At 40.6% G+C, this 25,804-nt stretch overlaps 1 protein-coding gene across 1 annotated transcript; it reads right to left on the bottom strand.

Annotated features, from left to right (window-relative positions):
- Positions 1–18,649: 18,649 nt before the first annotated feature.
- Positions 18,650–25,464, bottom strand: bcat1 (branched chain amino-acid transaminase 1, cytosolic; the record flags this gene model as incomplete). The annotated part of the gene is made up of 10 exons (XM_080518578.1): positions 18,650–18,688; positions 20,869–20,937; positions 21,524–21,664; positions 21,859–21,944; positions 22,101–22,243; positions 22,419–22,579; positions 22,676–22,795; positions 22,878–22,988; positions 23,251–23,445; positions 25,435–25,464. 10 exons carry the CDS (start codon positions 25,462–25,464, stop codon positions 18,650–18,652), a joined length of 1,095 nt encoding a protein of 364 aa, XP_080374704.1.
- Between the last annotated feature and the right edge of the window lie 340 nt (positions 25,465–25,804).

Raw genomic sequence — 25,804 nt, 5'->3', positions numbered from 1 at the left:
TGGTCCCAAACATCACAATTGTATCTTGAGTGGGCTGGACAAGGAAAATAGACCCGTGACAACCTTTAAACTTAAACTTTAAAGTTTTTGTTTGTTGTGGCACAGAGTAATTATGATGACAATGTCTCTATTGTTTAAAAAAAACAAAAACAAAGGTTAACTTCTGAAAATGATGATAATGTCAGAATAAAGACAATTCCAATGAAACCTTCTGGTGTGAAATACAGTGAATTATCAAAAAATACTTCTCCTATAGTTGTTGAATTATACATGTTTTTACAAACTCATGGCTTTGGGACTAATGCTAGTTCTAAAAACCATTTGGCACAGTTCTGTCTTCAGATCATTTACGTGGGGATCACTGCCAGAGGCGACGGGGCGCTGTTACGGCGCATGCGCAACCCCTAGTGCTGTAAATCGTTCCTTCTTCCCATGCGTTAGTAAACAAACATGGTGGCCCAGTGGTATGATTCGCGATCCATTTCGTAGTTTTCTCGTCCTCATTGTTAGTTTAATAGTTTAGACTGACCCTGATAGCATCCGATTCGTCATCAGTCCATACGATTGTCGGCTCCTCTCCATTTTGTTTGCGATAATTGTCCTCTGCGCACGTCTGTGTGGTTTCATTACAAAGAAAGCAACAGCGCCCTCCCCTGGCCCGGCAGACTTAACTACACATCGTTGTCAGTGGGATCCTCTGCTTTAGTGTAAATGCTTACAGTTATAGTTTTTTTGGCCTTAGTAAACACTGGATTCATCTGTAAAACTGTTTTCTATAAGAAGCAATAATAATAATTAAAAAAAAAAGGGTTAGGTGATGACTGCAGGGACACCTATCAGACTATAACTATAACAGCTTTACCTTACCTCAATAGATAAATAGTGATTAGTGCAGCTTCAACGCTCAAATCTTCAGTTCAATCGAACCACGTTTAAAAGAGTGCAGGCAGCAAGAAGATATCTGGACACACACACACACACACTCAGCTCCCAATTGTTCAATCAGCCTATAAAATACAACGGGTGGAGCCAATTGGAGGAGTCAGCAAAGAAATAATAAAAGAAGGAGAATAAAAGGGACGATTGGAAGAAGGTGGAAAGGTGAAGAAGATGTGAATGGGTGGGAACTGTATGGGGGAGGAGGTGGGAGGCAGATTGTATTTGAGGGAGGCGTTTAATCCCCAGAAGCATCCTGACGGCAGCTGCTCTGTACAGATGGGGACGAAAGGATGCTGAAACATGCGCGCACGCACGCACTCACACACACACACACACACACACACACACACACACACACACACACACACACACACACACACACACACACACACTGTGTCACATTGAAAAAAAAGAGGTACAGTCGAATGTTGGAACCCTTCTCCAACACCCTGGAGGATCATGGGAAACATAAGGCAAGGGAGCTTGGTTGTGTTCCATTATTTCTCGCTCTACAAAGGCCATTGAAGCTGTGTCATCAGCTGATTAATGAATACAGCGCTCTGTAGTTCTCCCTGTCCCATATTATGTTCAATGTCTTTCCAAGACCAAATGTATGGATTGCCTGGGTAAATGAGAGACTGTATGACCCTTTAGCTTAGGAAGGAGACCGTCGGCAGGAGAAAGAGCAACTTTCTCCAACACACTGTTAAACACCTTTAACTGTATTAAAAACTGGTATACAGACGGGATCTATGAATAGACATTTCTTCATTTGGTTCAAACGTATTCCTATTTCTTCTGGCTGTTTCTTTGAGTCCATTTTACATTAGCCTCGCACATGATTTTCTCTGAATCTGCTCTGTCATCAGTGTTATTGCATTTACTTTTAGACTTGCGATGGCTGGTTTTCACTGTAATATATCAAATTCGACAGAGCTTTCATCAAGTCTCCCTTTCCACATTTCTTCCATCCAGGTTGTTTGTTTGGGATCAGGGTTGGAAACTTAAATAAAATATATTTTTGAGTCTAGACTTACACTAAAATAGTTTTTGGTATGTTTTTTTTTTTTTTTTTAAATACACATATTGTGTACCCTCCTCTCCAAGAGCATGAACTACAACATATTACCCAAACTCTAATTTCATACATATCTTCGGATTTTGGTTGAATGCAGGACATCCTGGTGTCCTGGAAAGAAAAAAGCAAAATACATATCTTTAGCGCAAATCTGCCACTGTCAAATCATCATCATCATGAGATAAGGTGTGCATTTTTGTATTGCTCTTTTTAAATATCAAGGACTAAATTAATGAAAATACATTAAAGCAAAACATTAACCAAATTCCAAACTCAATGTTTTCGTCAATTAATATAAGAGGTTTGAAGTTGGAGTGGCTGCATTGTCGTTTTGAACCCCAGACCTTGACTCGCTGAGATTAATCTAACATGATCAATTAAAAAAGAAAGACATTTGTCAAATCAGAAACTATAAACGGTCTGACTTTTCAGCGTCAACTTTACGTATTTCTACAGTTTTAGCCCAGAGCCCGGTTCTGCATGTTTTTAGAGCCGTTACCTTGTTAATCTATCATCACTTGTTCCATTTAAAGGTGGAGGATTTATTGTCTGCTGAGACATGGAGGTGAGGTCACGGCCTATCAGAGTGGCGTGGTTGGCGACAATGGCCATTGTTCCTGGGACCAACCGGATGTGTCTGCAGGGGACTTCCTGCTGCAGATAGTGTACCTTTGTGTGTGTGTGTGTGTGTGTGTGTGTGCGTGTGTGCCACACAGATGACTTTTTCTGTATTTTCTTAGGTGATGTCACCTCTGTCTGTCTCGCTCATAAATCAGTGTTTCTACAGCTATTTTTTTTGTCCCCCAAAGCAAACTGTTGTGTTATGCCGTTATCAATTTTCCTTTTATTGCTATTTAAACCTCCAAGCGTTGCAGCGCATTGTTTTTTTGTTTTCTTTAATTATGTGAAACAAACCCCATACTCAATGGACATGACATTTAAAGGAAAAAATAACTGTGTGATACCAGCTACCGATGACAGATCCATTTGAAGAGTTGCAGGTCATAAATAGCTTACAATTGCAACTTATTGGAAAATTACATTTAAAAAAGGAAACAACAGTTATATTTGAAGTAATCCAAGTCATGTTAGCGTCAAGTCTGTTCTCAGTCCAACAAAAAAAAAGAATGAAAAAAAGACATTGACGCTGGTGAATGCAGTTTCCACCAGCAGTGTTTGAAAAACTGAATGGTTATTGACTTGAATTTCTTTTTTTTGGGGGGGGCATTTTTACTTGGCTTTGTTGTCTTTGTGCCTCTGACCTCTTGTTTGTTGACACCAGATACAAATCCTTCTATCTTAAACCCCATTTTTGCATTTTCATTTCAGGAATTTGTGGTTAGAATGGCAACGGCAGAAATGCTGAAAACGATGCAGTTTACCTGTTGGGCCACTAGTAGTTGCTGTTGTTTGCATAGAGATTGAAATTCTGGGATCCACAGGAGCTCTGAGCAGAGATGTGTTAAACAAACACCCACAATACAACGAAACTGTTCCATTTTTACAAAATGACATTTTGAAAACCACTTCCAGAATGCAATGTTTCCAACTCTATGATTGTGTGCAAAATGTTGCTGTCCAAAATTGAAACGTTTCAGAAACAAAAAAGCCAAAATGAGGCCATTTTTAGTCGAAACAAGAGGTCACGGGGGTCAGTCCCAGTGGATCATGGGAGTTGGTTGTCAGTCCATCGCAGGGGAAACAGAGAAATGAGAAAAAAAGAATACATTATGCCTTGCTTGGAAAAAGGTTTAGGAGCCACAACGTGGACAGACTGGACACAATATTGACTCACCGCCCAACATAAAGAAAGTTACATTTCTCAGTCTTATCAAGTATGAAATGCATCCAAATGACAAGATCTATAAGTCAATGTGCATCATTCATGTAACTAATCAGCAACATTGCAATCAAGACGTGTAGAACACAAACATGAAAACGGGACTTGTGTGATCGTGATAAGGTCCATGAATTCTCTTTCATCTGTTCAAGTCACTTTCAGAAAAACAGAGAAAGATGTCACTTTGCTGGGAAAAAATCCCACCACCACAAAAAAAAAAAAAAATCTGCTTGTACTGGAGAAAATTACCACTTAACTGCCACAATATCCCCGTGTTTGAGATGTGCTGCCCCAACAATGGAGCATTCCGCACCCTCTTCTTTCTCAGTGTCTCCCACTGTAAAAATATAGGCACAATCAATTTTGATAATGCAAGGGAGCAGCGGTATCCGGTAGAGAAATAACCATCTTGATTATTCCTTCTCATGGAGAAATTTTTTTTTTTCCCCCGACTGTGTACTTTTGTTGCCTTTGCAAGGTAATGGTGACAATTTTCTCTTTTCAGTCACAGTCGAGGCCTCTTTCTCTTACTCACTTGAGAAATTCGAAACAGTTTTTTTTCCCCCCTCTCTCTCTCTCTTTCCGTCTTTTGCCGCAATGCTGAAAGCCTTTTGACCTACAAAGTAGGGTTTTGTTGACAGATTGATGCTTTCACACAGTGACATTAGCTGAATCGCCGGTGTTCAGAGGCCCGTGGTGCCACTCTGGAACAAATGCCCTGGAATTTTCCCAAATAATCCCCCTGTGTGCCTGCCTGTGTGTGGTACGACGCCGGTCTCCGGGGGAAATGGAAAGCATCTATCTATATAACTGTCTGTTTGTCAGTCGGCGTGGGTGCCTTTTACTAATAGTTGTCTTTATCAAAAGGAGTTGGGGGGGGTACAGAGGTGCAGTAACCTTTGATGTGAATGAGCTGGAGAGGGGCAGGGGCAAGATATAGGAATATTGTGATGACAGCTGCGGTATTAACACTTGGTGACTGCTGCAACATGGTATTATACCTACACAGGAGGGATAAAAGAGCAGACAAGGAAATTATAAAAGCAAAAATATATAGGTTTGCCCGTTATCCACACACAAGACATTGTTCATTAGTAAACAGGGATGTAAAATAGGCTGATTACAGTGATTATTAAGGTTGTATTTTTTTTAAACATACACCATTTCCACCAAGCTACGGATGAGTCATTTTACATAATATGTGAGACGTTTTGTTTTTGCTTTTTTGCATGTGCTTTCAAATTAAAATGAAGGGCTCCTCATCTGTGGCAGCAGCAACTTGATGAGTCATTAGTTCAAAATGTTGGAGGACAGACTCGTTTACAAAGTGTGTGGAAAACGGCTCCTCAAAACCAACGCCGAAAAAGAACGATGAAGGGAAAAAGTTTCAGTGAAAACAAACTATGATTTTCTTCATCGTACCAAGCAAGCTGTAGGAACTGAGTTAAGTTTCTCCTATTATTCAGGGATGCAGGGAGGGTGTAGAAACTTTTACTTTTACGTTGCGATTTTTGCATTTCTTTCATTCTTAAAGGGGAAGATGTCGAATTCACAGAGAGTAAGTCAGGTTTGACTTATTGCATAAATCAATAGTCATTGGGTTTGTACTGCCTCTGGTCAACTCATCTTTCACTTTAATAGGAATTAATACAATTAATACAGCACAAGTAATCTTGTCGAGTTCACCGTATCACAATTCACCGCAATCATCCTTGTTACAACAGTTGCAACAGAGGCATTAGCAGAATCCACAACAGTGATCTATAAACCAGTATAGAGTGGAAAAGATTAAAATGACAAGGTTTTAAGTGTATACAGAAGGAAGTGGCCACCATTTTTGGTGATCAAATCACATTTTTCCTAATTTTTAAGAACACTCAATGGGAAAGATTGCCTAGTCAACAGATGTAAAATGTTCCACTGGCCACTTTTTACATTGTATTCACTATTCAGTCATATAAAAAAAAACAAAAAAAAAAACTATGACTTAGTGGCCACAATTTGCTTATGTTTATTATGAGCTTAGATTCTGTGACTGTCCTTATTGTTAATTTATAAGAAATGTGAAAGTCATTAACTATGATTGCTTGTCTGATCAAGCGTCAAATAGGATACTATTGGTTACATTGTGAAATGTTTTGCTACACACATATTTGTTGTACTGGCCTCAGATAGAAAAATTATTTCCATGTCTTCCCACTTTTCTTCCAACATTTGAGTTGAGTTTGCTTCTGCATGAATAACGTGTCCAAATCAGACAATAGATGACAAAGTACCGTAGTAGGCTGATTGAATTGGTTTGCATAAAAAGAAAGTATCAAAAATAATCAAGTCATTCAGGGTACCACATTTTAACCGAGAGCATTCTTTCCTAACCCTGACCAAGTCGCGTGGGCAGCTAAAACCTCTGAAGCTTTGTGATTCCACTTTAAACCAAAGTCTGTCCAAATCATGTCAGAACAATAATGACGTGATGACAGCAAAAGTCTTGTGCACGAGTAGAAACATACGCACGAGTCTCAAAAACATTCGGCACATTCACTTTGCTGAAGCTGATGACATATTTCCAAGGTTGCTTTACTCATATAGGAAGCTTTCAGCGATCACCTCCATTTGCTGTACGTGGCAACGACTCTGAAGGGAGCGGATATAGGTCAACTAAACCTTTAATCAAAAGATGAACCCTGAAAGACTACAAAAACAGAGATCAGACACGACACATAATCACTGAATATGGAAACTGCGATGACAATGTGTTGTTAAATAGATGCCAGCGAGGGGGGGGGGGGAGGGTTTGCCTTCAGCTTTTGACTGAGGCCAGGGCAGGCTGAGTAATGTTGTCTTTGCACACACATACAAGGTATTGTCAAGCCTCGCTAGCACTGGGTCACAGCTGAGGGGAGTTCAGAGGGTCCAAGACCTTCACTGCCAACCCCCCTTACCCAAACACACACACACACACACACACACACACACACACACACACACACACACACACACACACACACACACACACACACACACACACACATACACGCACACACACACACACACACACACACACAGACTGCCTTGTCAAAGAAGCCTTTGTGCACTGTTAGTTTTTTTTTTTTTTTTTAAGGGAAATACTCTTTATTCCTCTGTGGGGAATAAAAAGCAGTGATCACCTAATCACACAAACTGAGAAACCCAGTCAACCCCCCCCCCCCCCCCCCCCCCCCACACACACACACACACACACACACATCCAGAAATACACAAAATATACATGTTCAGTCACATGAAGAAGATCTACAAACACACATGCAAGAATGTAAATGATCGTACACTTTTGAAACCTTGGTCGAAATGTATGTAGCATACAAATACACGCGCACACACATACACACACACACACACACACACACACACACACACACACACACACACACACACACACACACACACACACTAACAATGAGCCGTTTATGTCCCTTTCTGCACCCCACATTCATACTTGGCAGGCGGGACACGGCTCTGTTGTTTCAGTGACCTGGAGAAGGAGTTGTGGTCTTGATTTATACATCAGGAAACACACCTATTTGTCTGCCTCACTCACTCATGCATACACACACCCATATGGATATACACTTTATTGTTTGTGTAAGGTCATTCTTTTTCTTAATAAGCAGCCAAACGTTATAGTGGGATGACTTAAAATTGTATCTAGAAAACTCGTAAATAAATCTTTTTTTTTTTCTCCTATTCTGAGAGAAGAGAGAGATTAAGAGGCTAAGAGGAGCACCAACTCAGAAACCTTCAGCTGCCTCAGGGCTGAGTGTAATATTGATGATGGCTGCAAGACACACATGGTGTGGCAACTGCATATACAGCGGGTTCAAGATGCCGTCCAAATGGGAAACGGAGGCAGCACTATATGATTATAGAATCCTTACAGAAGTGTGTGCTTGTGCGTGTGCGTGTGTGTGTGTGTGTGTTTTTCCCATTGAGTGCTGTGTGTTCTCCCTTGGGATCACACAGCGCCGCAGCTGAGAGTAAATGGCAATTACTGTGTTTAACTGTTTTATCTGCGCTCAGAGGCAAACCATACATCCCATATTCCACAGAACATCATTAAAACACACTTAAAACACACACCCACACACACACACACACACACATACACCAAGGGCCACACACTCACTCACCGTCGCGTCTGGTGGGTTATTCATGCCTGTCACATCGTCATTTGCTCAACCAGGATGGAGTGATCCAAATACCAGCAGACATATTTCAATATTCTGCTGAAGCAAATTATGATATCTGATTAGCAAATGATGGAAAAGGGCGTCACACTCAGACACACAGCGATGTGTGTGTGCGCAGTACCCAGAGTTCATTTGTAAATCCATGACGTACGGCTGATTGATGCCGGTGGTTTACTCAAACAGTCCATCTGTACAGGTAAAGAGAAAGCCTGTATGGGACAATGTAAGTTATGTGCAAATGTTCAACAATAGTGACCTTTTTAAATGTGAATTTCCATGTGGAGTTCGTAACAATCAGTGAGAAGTGAGTTTTTATAACATGAACAATTTTAAAAATGTTTGTTAAAAACATGTCTGTTGACAGGTTTCCTTTTTTGGGTAACATACTCTTTTTTTATGATTTCATGTCATCTGACATGCTTCTTACATACTTTTAAAAAACGACAACTGAAACTGAATAATCAAGCCATGGACTCGTACAGGGGATGATCTCGCTGTGAGGGGCAAGGGCTTACCTCTGCACCCCATCCCAATGCTTCTTTGGCCAAATCTTATATGTGGAAGTAGACAAACAAAAGGGATTATTAATTCAAAAAAATGAGGTAGGGAAGAAAAACTGGGATTTCTTCTTTTACTAATCCTGTAAATTTGCATCTCTAAATAATCATCTGTGTGCAGTTAAAGCATTGTAGTGCAATATTCCTTTGAAAAATGAGCCATCAAAGCAAACCACTTTAACAAATTGGGTTCTTTAATCAATGAAAAAGAGGTTTTATGTCATTCTGTAGTCGAGTGCACTTATAACTGCACGGTCAGTGACTTTATGTGAGTGTAATATATGTATGAGTGTAGGATTTTATTATTGTGTATGCCTCAACACTGTTTACATTTAAACTTCTTATAGTAAAGCAGCTCAAATCTGAATTTTGAGGGGAAAAGAGACAGGCAGGGAAAACAGAGGAAAGAGAGAGAAAGGTACCGTCTCTCCACCTTAATATGAGTTGGCATTTGACAGGGATGTGTCAGACTTGTTTGAGTAATGAGAGAGGATGACTGTGTGTGTGTGTGTGTGTGTGTGTGTGTGTGTGTGTGTGTGTGTGTGTGTGTGTGTGTGTGTGTGTGTGTGTGTGTGTGTGTGTGTGTGTGTGTGTGTGTGTGTGTGTGAGAGAGAGAGAGAGCGAGAGGGAGGGATGGAGAAAGAAAAAAGGGGGTGCAGAGAAAGACAGACGCTCACTCTTAGCTGCTGTGCTGGTATGTGCTGTTGCTTCTCTCTCACACACACACACACACACACACACACACACACACACACACACACACACACACACACACACACACACACACACACACACACACACAGTTGTTCATTGGCCAGTTGGCGGCCATGGTTGTTGGGCTGGCACACGGAGGTGGTCAGCATGAAATGGGTGGCACTGCATATGCGTGTACGTGTGTGTGTGTGTGTGTGTGTGTGTGTGTGTGTGTGTGTGTGTGTGTGTGTGTGTGTGTGTGTGTGTGTGTGAGTGTGTGTGTGTGAGTGTGTGTGTGTGTGTGTGTGTGTGTGTGTGTGTGTGTGTGTGTGTGTGTGTGTGTGTGTGTGTGTGTGTGTGTGTGTGGGAGCCTGTGTGCGGACGCGTGTGTGTGGATGTGTGTGTTTGTATGTGACTCACTCCCACCTGCAGGGGAGACAGAGCAGCGCCAGCCGCCAGGCCCGGAGAACATTACTCACCATCAGGACCGACGTCTGCATTTCATACACGCACACAAACACACACCCATACACAAATATTCAACACGCCACTGTAGATTAAGTAGGTGTCCTGAATTCACAGAGAAAATGTACCCACCTGTGAGGAAAGTACACACTTCACCCACAGTGACTCGGTGAAGGAACGCAAAGTGAGACTTTACAAATAAATGGCTGTCACTTTGACTTGAAGACACGTTTTAGCGATGAGGAATGAATAATTTTATTAAAGCTCAATAAAAGTCATTTGTTTGATCAGTTTTATAACATGTGGGCAAAAAAAATACAACCCTTCATTTGTGGTAAAAGAATTTGGAACTTCAATTTGTATAGTAAAATGATTGGTTTTAATTTGCAATCATATAACAAGATAGAGTAGAAATTCGTATGGAAATCAACACCACAAATAAAAAGATCCACCAAATTGGAATTATTTCTACATGTCTTATATTTTTGCAATATAATTCCATCTCTTGGACCAATTTTCTTTTTCTCATATTTTGTTCTCTTTGAAATTAAAATTAATTTCACTTCATACACGTTTATTTAATTGAGATCAAGGATTTGGAAAAAGTCATGGCCAGGAATGGCAGCAACACACAGATTCAAAAATACCCAAATAACAGTAATCACAGCAAATTGTATTATTGTGATCATGAAAATAAGGATGAAAAGAGAATAGTCCAATATTTGATGAATTAAAACATCTAAAATCATCTGTATTTTTTTTTTAAAGAATAGTATCTACATCCAAATATTTCTGTCTTTCTATATTCTAAATCTGATGCAGGAGGAAACTAAAATGCCCTTTTGCCAAAATCTGTACGGTCTTTAATGTAAAGCAGATACAATTTGGCATCAGTTTATTTCTTAACAATAGGAAGAAAAGCAAAGCCAAATAAATAATATACCAGAGGATAAAGAAGACGACCCAAAGTGGTGAGTAAGACATTAATTATGAAACGTACAGCCAATCCAACAAATACAACCAACTTTCCATCTTTTTTCATCATGTAGAACATACAGTCTCTAAAAGACAGAACCGAACAACCACATTTCCAAAACTTAAAAGAATTAAAACATTGTAAAACATGTTTTTTTTTTTTTTCCCAATCACAAGAAAACCAACAGTCTCTCAAGAATGTGTGAAAAAAGATGTCTCACAGGGTAAAAGTGATTCGATTTTAAAATACAATATAGCTTGAAAGTTGTACACACACTAAATGAAGTTAGTCTGGCACACAAAGTGCAAACCAGAAGAAGAAGGGAAAAAAAAAAAATCAACATTCGGTGTGACCACCCTGAATAAGAAAATAGCACCAATTCTCTTGACTAGTTTTTCAAGGTATTTAGCACGTAAGTTTGTTCCAAGCATCTTGGAGAACAAGTCACAGTTCCTGAATTCATTTGCGGTGCCAGTTCTGTGTCTTGGGTGTGTTTGACGTGCTGCAGAGTGAATTTTGGGAGGCATCACATGGCTTTTTTTTTTTTTTTTTTTTATTCTTGTAAATCCACAATATCGGTACGTGGTGGATCTTCTACACATTTCTATAAATCTCTGGTGAAATAATACATCCTGTATGAATTTAAATCTCTTTGATTTAGATTAATTATTTATCGCCACGGGGAACTTTACATATATTAGGCGCAATGGGCTGGGAGCCACGGTGTTGACCTTTTTCTGGATTCGAACCCCCAACCCCTGGGCCGCCACAGTGCTTTTGTCTACATCAATTACCAATGAAATGAATACCCAAATGCAATTTGAAGTTCCAGGGTGACAGTGGAGCATCTCCATTATAACACTGGTATGAAATAAAACCGGTTTTTTTTTTTTTTTTTTTTTTTTAAGCACAAAGCAAATCAGGCTTTTGGTGCCGAAGCTGTGTGAGTGACACTGATCTCTCTGTGTGCGTCTGTGCCTGATCTTCATCCATCCATCTACCCATCCATCCATTTACTCTAAGCTCTTAAGCAGTGCTGCTGTTAAAAAGTCCCCCTAAAACTCTAAGCCAAGAGCGATAACATGAGCGGCAGGAGGATAACGCTGATGTAATGTCAGGCGCACACAACTGACACCCAGTGTTACCCTCGTGTTAACAAAACCCATCATGGTCTGTCTGTCTGTCCGTCTGAAGGCGCACTAATCTGCTCTTAATCACAAGCTCTTATTTACAAAAAAAAAAGCTTTTTTTTTTATTTTTTTATTAATGCAGCAGAGAAAGGAGGGGAAGGGGTGGTGAGGGAGCATAGGAGTAGGATGGTGGTGATAGTGATGATGATTTTGTGATTAAATGATGCCATCGTAGTGTTCATGGATTAAGATGGGCATGGAAATAGATTAGTTCTGCAGTGGTTTTTCATCATGATTGGCAGGCCTCCAAAAGCTCACTCCCTCTCCCTCTTCGCTCCCTCTGTGTTTCTCCCCCTGTGAGCCCGAGCTGCTACGAGGCTGCACTGTTTGTGGGCGGAGAGCGCCACCAGCTGGTGGAGGGAGACGCCAACAAGGTACTCTCTGTTTCTCCCTCGCGTCCCTTCACTTTTGAGAGCAAGATTTTTACAGTTTATGGAGGGAAAAAAGAACACCGAAAGATAATGTTGAAATGAAGAAATGCAGGAACCTCTGGATTAGAGCAAGTAATGTTTGACATTATCGTGTCGAGTAAATAGAGTCAAGGGGTCAAACACAACCCAATTTCATCTCGAGTGGGCCGGACCAGTAAAATAGTGCCATAATAACCATTAAATTTAAACTTCAAAGTTTTTCTTTGTTGCGATGCAGAGTATACATGTTGAAAATGTCAATATTTCAAGAAAATACCACTGAAACTGACCACAATCTCAACATAAAGCCACTTAAAATGATACCTTCAGGTGCAAAATACAGTGAACTATCCCCTCCCCCCCAAAAAACTCACATAACTGTTGCAATATGCATGTTTTTACAGACTTCCCCATAACAGATTTGTATGGATCACAGACTATCAAAATGCTTGCAAAAGTGTACATAAGATGCTCTGTGAACAATTAAAAAGGACAAGAGAAGAATATCCCATTGGAGACAAATGTTTAAGATTTCTTGTTTGTTACACTTTGTGTTAAGCAACACGATCACCTCGTGAGCTTTTCTTTCAGGCAGCAGTCACAAGAAGACTGAGTTGAATAATAAGAGCGAATTGTCCTTTTTGTGGAGTTTCATTAAAACATATCCCGTTGAAGGATTTTGTATGTTCTCTTAACTTTGGTGCAACAATTTGCAACATTCTGCAAACAATCTGGAATAGTGTTTCTCATTATGTTTACGACAAACAGACTCCGGACACTCTGCTTGGAAATCTTTTGTTGTGTTGCAAAGTGATTGCATAATTCCAAGGGTTGAATCGTGGCTTTGGGGACTTAAATTAGTGGTTTTCGACCTTTATTTTTATTTTTTTCTCTTTGAGCCTCCATCATATTAGCTCTAAGAAATGCTGCAGACCTCCGCTCTGATCTCTTATTTGGCAAAAAAAAAAAAAACCTGTGAAGTCAAACGCTGGCGGACACGTCATCCACTCTTCATCTTATAGCTGCTTATCCAACTTATAATTGCTGGAGGCCTGGAGCTAACCAGCTGACATTGGGCTGAAACACCCTGGACAGGTTGCAATCCCATCACACCCACCGTCACTCATACAAAAATCAGTTGCCCCCAGTGACCCTCTCCCATGAGGGCCCCACACCTCAGCATGAAAGTCAAAGGAGTCTGCGCTCACCTGCAATTCATTCAGACTGAACATACGGTTATTGTATTCGACATTCTGGACAGGAAGAATAACCATTTTGTTTGGCTCCGAGCATCCACTGCTCCTCTTTTTTTGCATCCTCATTAGGATGCTGAGAGAAATACAGAAGAGAAACAAATGCGCACAATTATTCTACTCACACACACACACACACACACGCACAAACTTTGATTCTAATTGGGTGACCCAAAGCCACTGATATCATCTGCTGTGGTGTGAGACCACAATCTCACCCAGAGCGAGCAACCGGCGGCGCCGCCACGCCACCCGGTCCGAGGAAGACTGGAGGGGCGGGAAGGAAAGGTTAAAGAAAAGACAAATAGAAGGCAAACTGGCCGAAAGGAGAGGGAAGGAGGCGAGGAGCGGGAGCACAACAACAACAACAACAACAACAACGACAAAAACACAAAGTGGCGCCGCGTTCATTAATTACAATTTCAAATTGGACAAACTCAAGATGACAGCGTTGCGCTTGTCAAATCAGATCATGCCCCGGCGGGGGGAGCGAGAGAGAGAGAGAGAGAGAGAGAGAGAGAGAGAGAGAGAGAGAGAGAGAGAGAGAGAGAGGCACACTGCTCAGAGCCAAACACCACTCTTAGGAGCTGAATGGGTGCCATCTCTCTCTCTCTCTCTCTCTCTCTCTCTCTCTCTCCATTTCCTCTGATGATGCCGACCGCCTCCCCTCCATCCCCGCGTGAATGTCACGGCTGCCTTAACGAGAAGTGACAATTAAAGCATCATCGCCATCTCCAGGCTGAATGGGAGCGGCCTGCTGGGGTCCCTGGTCTCCGTCAGGGAGGGGAAACGGAAGGAAGGAGAGAAAGAGACAGAGGATAAAGGAAAAGGAGACGCCGGAGGGGAAAATACTATGAGCTGCAGAGAAGTGGGGAGAGAGACACTTTGGCAACATATCTGAACTCTCAATGCCAATAAAGCTCAATGAATCAAGCGGAAAAGATTGATATACGTTTGAATGCATGAGCTTTCGGTTCATGCTGGAAGAACTTTAAATCGTAACGTTTTGGCAGTGAAACTGCCGATGATGCAAGATCGACAGCAACAAAGACGGGATAATATTTTAAATTCTAACTATTAAACCCTAAAAAATCTCTCTGGCAAACAAATCTGCAGTAAACACTTGCTTTCAGGGGAGCCAAAGATCCTATACTTCCATACACATCTGAACACTGTCACACTCAGAACTTCCCAGTGGGAATGTGGGAAATCCCTCAGAAAGTGTTGATAGAATGTGAGAATGTGGGAAATGTGACTTTTCGAAGAGGTCTTCCCGGACGTTCCGAATCCAAGAGGTAGTTTCTGATTACAGCTGACATGTAACCTCGGTTTAAACAGTTAAACTAATATATGTTCTCTCCTATTTCAATTATATTCACACAAAGCTACATGCTGTATAAAACAGGACTTTGAGAAGATAATTGGTGACTAATAATTACTAATGTAATTGAGGAGTGAAAATTATAAGGAAAGAGAATCTACTCTGGAGTGTAAGAGACTGAGAAACATGCTGTGGCAATTCCACCGGTGGCCTAGATTAGGGGGGCTGGATGGTGTTTGGCATTTTGAAGTCTGTGTGTGTGCGCGTGTGTGTGTGTGTGTGTGTGTGTGTGTGTGTGTGTGTGTGTGTGTGTGTGTGTGTGTGTGTGTGTGTGTGTGTGTGTGTGTGTGTGTGTGTGTGTGTGTGTGTGTGTGTACACGCATTGCACACTCACAAGGCCTTACACCAGCTGTGCCACTGCACACAAGGAAGGAGCGGCTGCCAAAATGAGCTGTCTTCACAAGGAGCCAAAAATCATCCAGCACACCACTGGGCATCCCCTCACACACACATGCACGTACGCACACACACGCACACAAACGCACACAAACACACACACACACGATTCTAGTTAATGAGGCTTGAATTGAGTGAGTTGTGGACACGACTGACCTCCTGAGTTTTCTTTTTCAAACCAGCACCATGAATTACACTGAGTGTGTGTGTGTGTGTGTGTGTGTGTGTGTGTGTGTGTGTGTGTGTGTGTGTGTGTGTGTGTGTGTGTGTGTGTGTGTGTGTGTGTGTGTGTGTGTGTGTGTGCTCATGCGTGCATGCACAAACTGCCAAGTGCTCTCCAGTTTGATGGCTTTATGGCTTTCTCTTATGACTCCATTATGCTGATGGCTTTGGTACTGTTCCAGGTTTTGTGTGCGCGCGTGTGCATGCGTGTGTGCGTGTGTGTGTGTGTGCGTGTGTGTGTATATTTGATGACAGGAAAACACTTGCACTCCTCAGCATCATTAAGGATTGTGGGAGCATCTTTGCTGTGACTCCTGAGAGGATTCTGGGCTTCATTGTCCAAACGTCCACTTGACTATACCACCCACAGAAGTGAAAATCCTGCAACAGGACTCAGTCTGAATAAGTTGTATTTGAATAAATCCCCTTTGTGATCACCGGTGTGTAACTTCATATGAAATGATGTATTTTGCTTCAGTTTAAATCACTGATCACTCTATTTATTTACAATGGTCTTGACACATTAAAAGAATGTAGGATACACTCATTACCAATCTAAACAAATAAACTAGGCTTTCCTTCATTTTCTTTACAAGATGTGAACTAGCCAATAAAAACCAGATTGCTGTGGTCTCTCCTGGTTCATGTTCTCTCTAGATGTCTTCTCCCAGAGTTAATTCTGATTTGTTTATTTGGTGACTTTAAATTTCCTGTAACTATAAGTGCATGAATGATGGTTTTACTTTCTATAAAAAAAGGGATTTTTTTGCAGTCTTTTTTCTTTAAATGATGAAGATTAGAGACTGTGTCTGCGTCTATTCAAAGTGCCGCTCATGAAACTAACAAGCAGATTTTGGAAAGGTTCACAAATGCTTGTTGAGATGTTTCCCAGAATAAAAATGGTCGAGATGCTTCCTGGACATGAAGCTCAGAAGAAACTCAATGGAAGTTCAGAGGCATCAAAATAGATATAACAATAAAATGAATACATATAAAGCCCATCAAGACAAGAACAATCTACTTATTGTGAAATATGGAGGAAGCTGTTGGGCTTCTTTGCTGCATTGGAAGCATTAAAAATATCTTTAAACACTGAAATATGGACATTTCCGATAGAAATATGAGTCAGAAAACTGGGTTCAAGTTAAATTGTTATGCAAGTTATTTTTTAAGTAGAACAAAACACCAAAGCAATCATCCAACAAATGGTGGAAAAAGAGAAAATTGAAGGATTTAAAGTGGTCATCTACTATGATTCCTGACATATCGCCAATTGAACAGCTTTTAAGATAAATGAGATCTGTATTGCCGCGGAGGAGTGTCAGAAACTGACAGGTGCAAGAAACTTCTCGATGAAAACAAGACGCATTCAAAGGTTGACATTGTCGCCACAGCGCCTAGAACCAAGTATGAGTAATAGCGTCAAAAAATGGGATGAAGGAATGCATTTTAATTTCAGATTTTTTTTTATTATTATTATTTGTTTAGTCAAAACTATGGTTGCATTTTGTTTTCCACAACTTTTGGGTAATTGAAAAGACAAAATTGCTTCTTTTTCATGTTTTCTTTTAAAGATTTTCTAAAATGTAACTTTCAATTAATCAATGAATACCATCGAAGTTTGATTACAGAGTAATAATGGTTTCAAACACTTCATCTAGAGAAAAACAAATATTAATATCAATATTTAAAATGTTTGCACTGCGCTCTAAATCTTAAACTGACGACACACGTTCCTGACCTTGAAGGTCAGAGTGAAACATGAAGATGTTTGAACACAAACCGGGTCCATTGTGTTTCTGGAAAACGTCCAGGGCTGCGGCCCTCGAGGATCTGAGTTTGAGACCCCTGATTTAAAAGAATGAAAAAGGTGGATAATGCAGTGGGACTCCAAACAAAAAGGTGTCATAACTATGGAAGGTTATGTCAAATGAAAATTACAGCAGTACTCTCATGCGATGCTTTTCATAGTGTAAGGTGGATGAGAAGTCTACTGAAAACACAAAATCTGTGTATTTTGAACTCACCTATTGCACTATTCTCTAAACAGCATCTCTTTTTTTTGTCAGGGAGCAATGATGTATTGGAACTTTGTCATATCATCAACATAAAGTGTTTTAGTTTTTTTTACAAACACGTGTCTTCAGGTCAACAGAACTCAAGTCAGTCACTCAATATAAAGTAAACAAGATAGAGTGAGTATAACTCTCCAAAACAGACCATTAACCGGCTATGTCATACTTTTTTTTAACTGATATGTTTTTATTGTCATGTAAATAACAGTTGTTTCATAAAACCTCATATTGAAATAGTACAAATATGCACTTGTCAGATGAGTATGTATGTTTCTACTGATCACAAAAAACTGACACAACTAGAGGATATTCATACTGGTTTTGTACCATATTTGACCCAGCTGGCTTGGATAAAGAAAAAATGTCCAGTGTCACTAAATTCCACCCATCTCGTACACTTCTGGTATCTTCATGAACATGTTGGCTCTTCAGAATTGGGATGGCGAGTCTTTTGTGTAGTACAGCTCCCTCTCAATTCTTTAGGCTCGCTCAACTTCACCTGTAATAAACTCCAGTGAATTCCTTCCATCTTCTCTCCAGAATTTCTTCAACAATCATCATATATATTCTCTTTGTCAAAATTGAGATAAATGTCTTTTTGAAATATAAAAAGCATCCTCTCAGATTAGTTCAATCTGCACTTAAAACCATCTTCATAATAGATTCCAGAAGCTACATAGAAATTCTTTATTACTCTCTCCTCCAGCAGAAGACCAAGTAACAGTGGCTTCTTTCATGTAAGTTATTGTGTAATGTTGCATGAGATATTACTAGTTTTATTAATGACTTTGTGTTAATTTAAGTTTGAAATGAGGAGCCAAGACTCAAAACATTGCACGAAATCTCCTCACGTGTCTTTGGCTGTCGTGCGAATTCTTTTCTACCTGCACACACATAACAACAGGGTTCCGGGTTCCTTCTTCAGCGCTACACCAGGTAAGTCCAGTCGCTGGGTGTGCGGCCGTGCTGCAGGAGAACAGAGGTTGTCAGAATTTAACGTGGAGTCCATGGGGCCTGCCGTAAAAAAATTCCCCTCGACGAAGAACTAAACTTTTGCTTCTGCTTAATTGCGAGCAAAACACAAATCAGAGAGCGAATGCAAATATCCGTGAGCAAATCTGCAAACTCAGCCACCGACAGAACACAACACAACACAACAGAGGGGAAGAAACTATAATAATAATAATAATAAAAAAAAATCAAAAAAATCAAAACAAAATGTTCCCCAATCCGTGACAGCCGTGGAGACAAATCCAATTATTTGCGTCTCATGTTGCAAATTTGTTCTAATGGTCGAAGTGAGAAAGTAAATAAACGTCTGCGGAGGGGAAACAAAAGAATGTGATTTCTAATTAACTTGAAAGAGGAACAGCAGGGCGACTTAGCAAACCCATCTTTCATCTGCTGCCTCAGACCACTCGTTTGTTTGTTGCACAATGTTGTCTTCAAGAAGGGCGGGAGGAGTGTGTGTGTGTGTGTGTGTGTGGTAACACTGCGCTGCGTTCCTCCAAATGAAATGTCAACAGATTTAGCAGCGCTGCAGAAGGAGTGAAGCATTTTCCAGCGTTTTGTCGATTTTATTGTTCATTAAGCTTTGCTTCCTCCCCAGCTCCCCCGCTCCAAATCTTCCTCCTCCTCCTCCTCCTCCTCCTCATCTCTCTTCCACTTGTTCAAGGCTTCATTTGCAGCATCTTGGCTTTGAAGATCACAAAAGGCTGAGGCAATAATTGGGTTTGTGCAATTACAACAAGCTTAATGAGAGAATTCAGGAGTTTGTCTTGCCTCTATCTCCAACTCTCCACGCTCCACCAATAAGCCACCAACTACTTCCTCCCTCTCTCTCTGTCTCTTTAATGCTGATGCCGCCGACTCTCTCACGCACTGTCGAAGGGGGACGTTATCGCATTATAAAGATGTGGGAAACGCATTCATAGCACATATCGAGGCTCCTTTCAGGGCCCGTGTGATGGAGAGGGGAGATATGATAATCGCCTGACCCGACCACACGCATACAAAAGAAAAACAAACAAACAAAAAAAAAACATAACGGAAAGTAAAGAAAAGACAAGAAAAACAAAGCGAGAGAAAAGACTAGTCCCCAGCAGATAAGCCACAATAATTAATCAAAAGTGTTTGGAGGACATTTCGGAGGTCAAAGAAAGCAAACACAATCGCCACAATCTGCTCATATAACTATTTATCTACACTGGCTTTATCCAAGTTAGATTAAATGAACGCTGGGTGTGTCGCAGATACACACTTTTGCAATGAGGAAGAAAACTGGAGAAGTAACTGATATAGGCTCAGGTAGCACATGGGAAAGCCAAATTGAGGTTCTGACAATGAAGCATTGCAGATAATGAGAGAGGATTCGTCATCTCAAAGAAAACTTCACAAACATGTAAGATTTCTCAACATTTGTCAACATGAAATTGAAAACCCGAGGACACAGTGGCCTACGTTATAATCACACAATTAATGAATCCAGGAGAGGAATAAAACAAATCATGCACTTCTGCATTAATAACACTGTTTGTTTGTTTGTTAAAACACACACCACTAAATCCTGGTGAAGAATGGCCTGCTAAGCACAAAATAAAATCTTTAAAAGCCACATTTTGTTGTCAGATTTAAACCACTTTTAGTCTAATAAGGATCATGTCCATTTAAGGCATTTCCAGCATAAGTGAGAAAACAAGGATTGCGTTGGAGCTCATATTCCTGCTAATAGGCTCATTGCACAGCACAATAACGGAACGCCGGCAATACATAACACAGCCATTAGCACAAATCAGACCTCCAGCAAGAAACATTATGAATCTGTTTAAACCTGCAGAGCTAAGTAGATTCTGAATGTGATACATTTTCAGGCTATATCATCCAGTCCTTCAATACCTAATGAGATGTTAACACTTTGCATGCACTTACAGGGAAAATGCAGACGGTGGGCGTGTAGTTAATAAGAAGCAGTGAAGATGTGATTAAAAAGTAACATATAATTTCATCTCATGGAGAAAACAACCACTTGTTCTCGTTGGGTCTTACCTTTTATCAGCCATATTTATAGTTGAGGGACACTTTATTTACTTCTGCTCTTGTACACATAATTGTTGCTTGCCTTGTTTCTGGATGTATAAGCCACCAACCTGTATATCTGCGAGGTCCTTTGCAAGCCGTGAAGTAATCAGTTGCTTCCTACAAGGTACATGCAACTCCTAGAACACACAATTTAAAGTATTTATTCAACAATCACAATGAATTAAGCATTGAGAATCATTGTTTAAAAAACAACCCAAACCCTAATAAAAGATCCGAAATTAGGCCATCAAACTAATATCACAACAGAAAGTTGTAGACGATGTTAATTCCCAATTTAAAGTTCCTGTGAGCCAAACATTGACCTACAAATGTTTTAAGACTGGACACATGCATAAGTAAACAACAGTTTTAACAGATAAATAAAGTCAAAATGTACAGTCTGTTGCTGATTTTAGTCTCACATCAGCAAGTCTTCAATGGTGTTTGAGTTATTTTGAAAACTTGTCACTTTGAGATGAAATTTACACACGAAACAAGCCTGAAATCTCATTTGTACATAAATATAATTCCAGGAACCGTCACAGTATTTTACCCGCCTGCTCTGTTACAGAAATGCTCCCTAACTTTGTCTTTTCCACAGACTCAAGGGAATTAAAACAAAAACATTTTTAACTTAAAAAAAAAATCAATGGATTTAATGTTTTTGAATTACTTATTTCAAACTAGTTATTTTATTTTCATCCTCCTCCTCCTCCTCCTTACCTCTCCTTGGTAGAAAATGTGTCCTATGGGACAAATCATGACGGCAGTGCCAGACCCAAACATCTCTTTGACTCGCTGCTGCTTCAAAGCCGAGCACAGCTGGGCCATGGTGAGGTTGCGCTCAGACACTGTAAACTCATTCTGGAAATACAGCAGCATTTTTTTAAACCTCTTTGCATGGGAACTTTGAATCTTTAGCATCTAAACATAATTGTGTATGTGCATCTGTATGTGAAAAGAGCTCACATTGAGATGTTTTCAAGCTGTTCTGACTTGATTTGAACATGTTATACAATTAAACATTGTTCTTTGCAATCAATGTGCACATTTCTTACCCATTCTCGTGTTATATCCAAGATGCTTTGCCGTGTGACACCCGGAAGGATGAGTCCATTGAGAGGTGGAGTTGCAAGCTCTTCCTCTAGCGAAAAACAGAAAATTGCTACTTTCAGGTCACTACAACCACACGTATATAAAAGTGAGTAAAATAGGGAAGAAATAGACAGATATGGTGAAGGTGTAATGAAGCGAGGATGCCAGTAGAGGTCAGATTTGATGTGCAGTGAAATTCCCAAACCTCCGTTCTCATTGATCCAGTGGAGGAAAATGTTCATGGTTCCTGCTTCAGAGATCTGTTGGTCGTCTCCATACAGCCACAGAACCTGCTGGCACCCATAATCCACCGCTTCGTACTGGGCGAACAGGGAACATCCGTAATTCCTGCAGAAACACAAAGCCAATACTGGTTTGACTTTTGCGATAGTGGCCATCAATGGTTTGATTGTTTAGAAATTACTATTACAGAGAGACTAAAGAAACATTTCAAGCTTACATGATCGGGTCAAAACAAACTTTGCTTATTGGTTTATTATATATATGGTATCTGTCCACGTACCCTCCCATCTTGCAGTCTCCAGTTCCTCCTTTCCAAGCCCGTGTGTACTTGGGGTTGGCCCACAGGGACACGGCTTCTGCCTTTGTGTCAAAGTAGGAGCCAGCGTGACTCAAGATCACATAGAGCAAGGCACGAGCCGGCTTCTTCACACCCAGCGAAGGCTTTCAGAGCAGAAAAACACAACATCAGCACTGTTAAGGTTTAAAATAAACCTTCCGACCACACTAAAGATTACAGCCCTTCAAAATCGCCCTCACCTCTGTGCTGATGAAGGTTGGTCTGATGTACAGGCTGTGAGAGTTTGAGTGAGGGACCCAGTCCTGCTCGATCTCCACGAGCCTCCTGATGCACTCCAGTAACTCTGACTGATCGAAGGCCTGGATGTACAACAGCAAAACAAAGGAGAAGGATATCACCTGTCCGCTCGTCGCCACATTGATTCATTCAGTCTCATCTTACAGGCAGGCAGGCTCTATGTGCAGAGTTCGCCATGCGTTTCATGTTGAGCATCGGTCTGAAGAGGCGCAGTCGCTCGTCGTCTCCACGGTACACCTTCAAACCTTCAAACAGCTGAAGAGACGAGAGACAGTAGCAGTTACACTTCCTTTTTCAAACTGTCAAACGTTTGATTTAAACAATGACATTTTGTATATTCAGCATTCAGTTTAATCCAAAACTTTTCAGAGGATAAGATGAGAAAATGACATGAACGTCAAAAGCCGTGAATTGTGGTGTAAACGACGACATCGTGTCTTTTTTTTTAATGGAAAGCTGTGGCATGTGACTAAACAAACACACAACAAGCTGAAGCAGACAAGGCAGTAGTCTGTACCTGAATGCCGTAGTGTAGCGATGAGCAGGCCGGGTGCAGCGATAGGTTTCCAAAGGGCCGGATGAGCGGAGCCTCCCAGCCGCCGGTCAGACTCCACTCCACAGTCAGCATGTGGTCGGTGAAAACGCCCCCGAAGTCAACCACAGCCGGTTTAGACTTCGGAGCAGAGGAGAGCTGGACCATGAGGTCGGCTGCCTGGTTAAATAAAATACAGGTGGAAACCCTACTTTTGATTGACCACTCTATCACATTCACACATTTTCACAATTTAAAAGCAAAGATCATATTATTGGGTTTGGCTACAAAGGTTGTCGAGTCTGGAATACACAATATTTTAAAATTCAAATTCAAAATTTCAATATCTTTCAGCTGAAGTAAAAGATGTGCAGTGGAAGTTACAGATTAAATCAGATTTTGTTGTGTCCTAATCTGAGAAATTGCATCATAATAGAGACCCGTTATGTTTATCTGTCCTACATTTGCAGGGATTGTTTGTGCACCGCGACGTGTTCTTCCCTCTGTCCTTGTCCATCTTTCCACACAATGTTTATTATCGCATTTGCATTTCAATGACACCAATGAATGATCACTTGCTCTGAGATCTCATACTGACAATATGTGGAACTGAGGTGTGAAAACAAACAGAAAATGGTGTAAGTATTGATAAATTACATGTTGACGTTAACGCATTTCCCCATACTTGTGTTTGGCCAGCAGGGGGCGCTATAACACCAGGCAGAGACAGTTTGTTCAAAAATCTCATTCACTGATAAAACTGAAAAATAAAACTTAAATAGGATCACGACGTTTACACATGAACTTTAATTTATAAAGGAAATCAAAATGTTGTACATTATACCTGTCTGCACTGCAGCCGTTATTCTCAACTAGATGTTGAAAAGGTCAAAGGTCACACAGATCTGAACACTGAAGTCTTGAATCTGAGTTTTTTATATCCTCTAAGATGCTTTGTTGCAACACAACTGCACCGTGTGAGATTTATCAAGAAGTGTGTGAAAAAAGAAACAGGTGGGAGGCCTGTCCTTCACTATTACTCTTATAATCCTTCTTTTTAAAGAGACACCTCTTGTTGGCAAGCAGGCAGTTACTGTGAATTGGCCGGGATTAGACAAGACTAGGATTACACTGTCTCTTTATCTTCTCCCTCCTGGTACTGAAGGTTGCTTGCACTATAATCCCAGATTACAGTATTGGGAATTGGTGCTTTTAAACAGTACAACACTGCATGGTACTGGTTTTTGGACAGCTAAAATATGTAAATATTTGTTTTGGATTAAGTTAATTTCTTTTTATTGATATTGTTTTTTATAAAATCAAAAACAAGAATGTCATACTTCTGAAAAACTGATAGTTTTGGAGTCATCACAGTGTGCCGATTCCTTATAATAATCCTTCTCCCCTCAGCTTACATTCATGTTTTCTTGGAAATGAGAGGCAATAAATATATTGGAGTGATGCTGAAATGTAACAACAAAAATTCAAGAGACGACTCAAGATCACCACCCTGTAGGACAAGCTTACCCAGATATTCTGCTTTAGGTATCAAACGGAAAGTGCGTCAATAGATCGGTGCAATAACTGGAGCAAGTCTCTCCTTTTCTTTCAATGGAAGTAAAAGTTGGCCCAAAGCAAAGCCAGCACTCGTCTGAGTAAGTGTGTGCGTCTGTGTGCGTCTGCACATGTCCCTCCTAATCCCCGGCTGAGCCTACTATCTACTGTTCAGGTGTTCAGGGTCAGAAAACAAGCAAAGCTGCAGGTGCCTGGCGTGAGCAGGGAAAGTGGATTCTGCTCAGCCGGCTGCAGAGGAGCAAGAGGAGCACGAATGGACATCATAATCCCAGTTGATTCAAAAATGACTCGAGCATGGGAAGATTTATGTAGGAGACTTTTTCAAGAGCCGGAATTTATGTGGGATTAGTTTAAAAGACTCTGGGTCCATCGGGCCTTTCAGCGCTGCTTTTGGCAACATGAGGACAATCGGCGGTGCAGGAATATCATCTATATGGAGTTACAGGAGGCATTTTTGAGTGTCAAGAGACCAAGGAAACACCAAGATGCTACATCTGGAGCTGCTACTGAGGGTAGGCGGACAGCTGTTTTACACACAATTCATTCTACAATCTAAAGGGAAAGAACACATTATTTCTAAATGTGGCTAATTACCTTAAAGCTTGAAATACTGGTGTCAGTCATCGGGATGGTGGTCAGGTTGGTGCTTTCTTTGAAATATACCAGGAGCAATCTAAAACATGCAATGCATTTAAATGTGCTCCTTTTTTTTAATCATTTAATACAAACAAAAGAAAATGCACAAATTCCTCAAATTCCCGTCATCTACAGTGTTGGCTATCTAATAGAGGTCAGCTTTTGTATGTTTGTCTATATTAAGCTTTCTGAATGCATATATATTTAAACGTATTCTAGTTCAAAGTAATATAAAAGAAAATTTGCAGAGTTCATGGGTTTATTTCATGATTCAAAAGTGTATTCACTAGAAAGCATAAATACGACTATCTTTACAAAGTTTCAGTTA

The sequence above is a fragment of the Blennius ocellaris genome (assembly GCF_963422515.1).
Source record: "Blennius ocellaris genome assembly, chromosome: 22".
NCBI lineage: Eukaryota > Metazoa > Chordata > Actinopteri > Blenniiformes > Blenniidae > Blennius > Blennius ocellaris.
The sequence above is the reverse complement of the archived record's forward strand: the minus strand, read 5'-3'. Positions and strand labels throughout refer to the sequence as shown.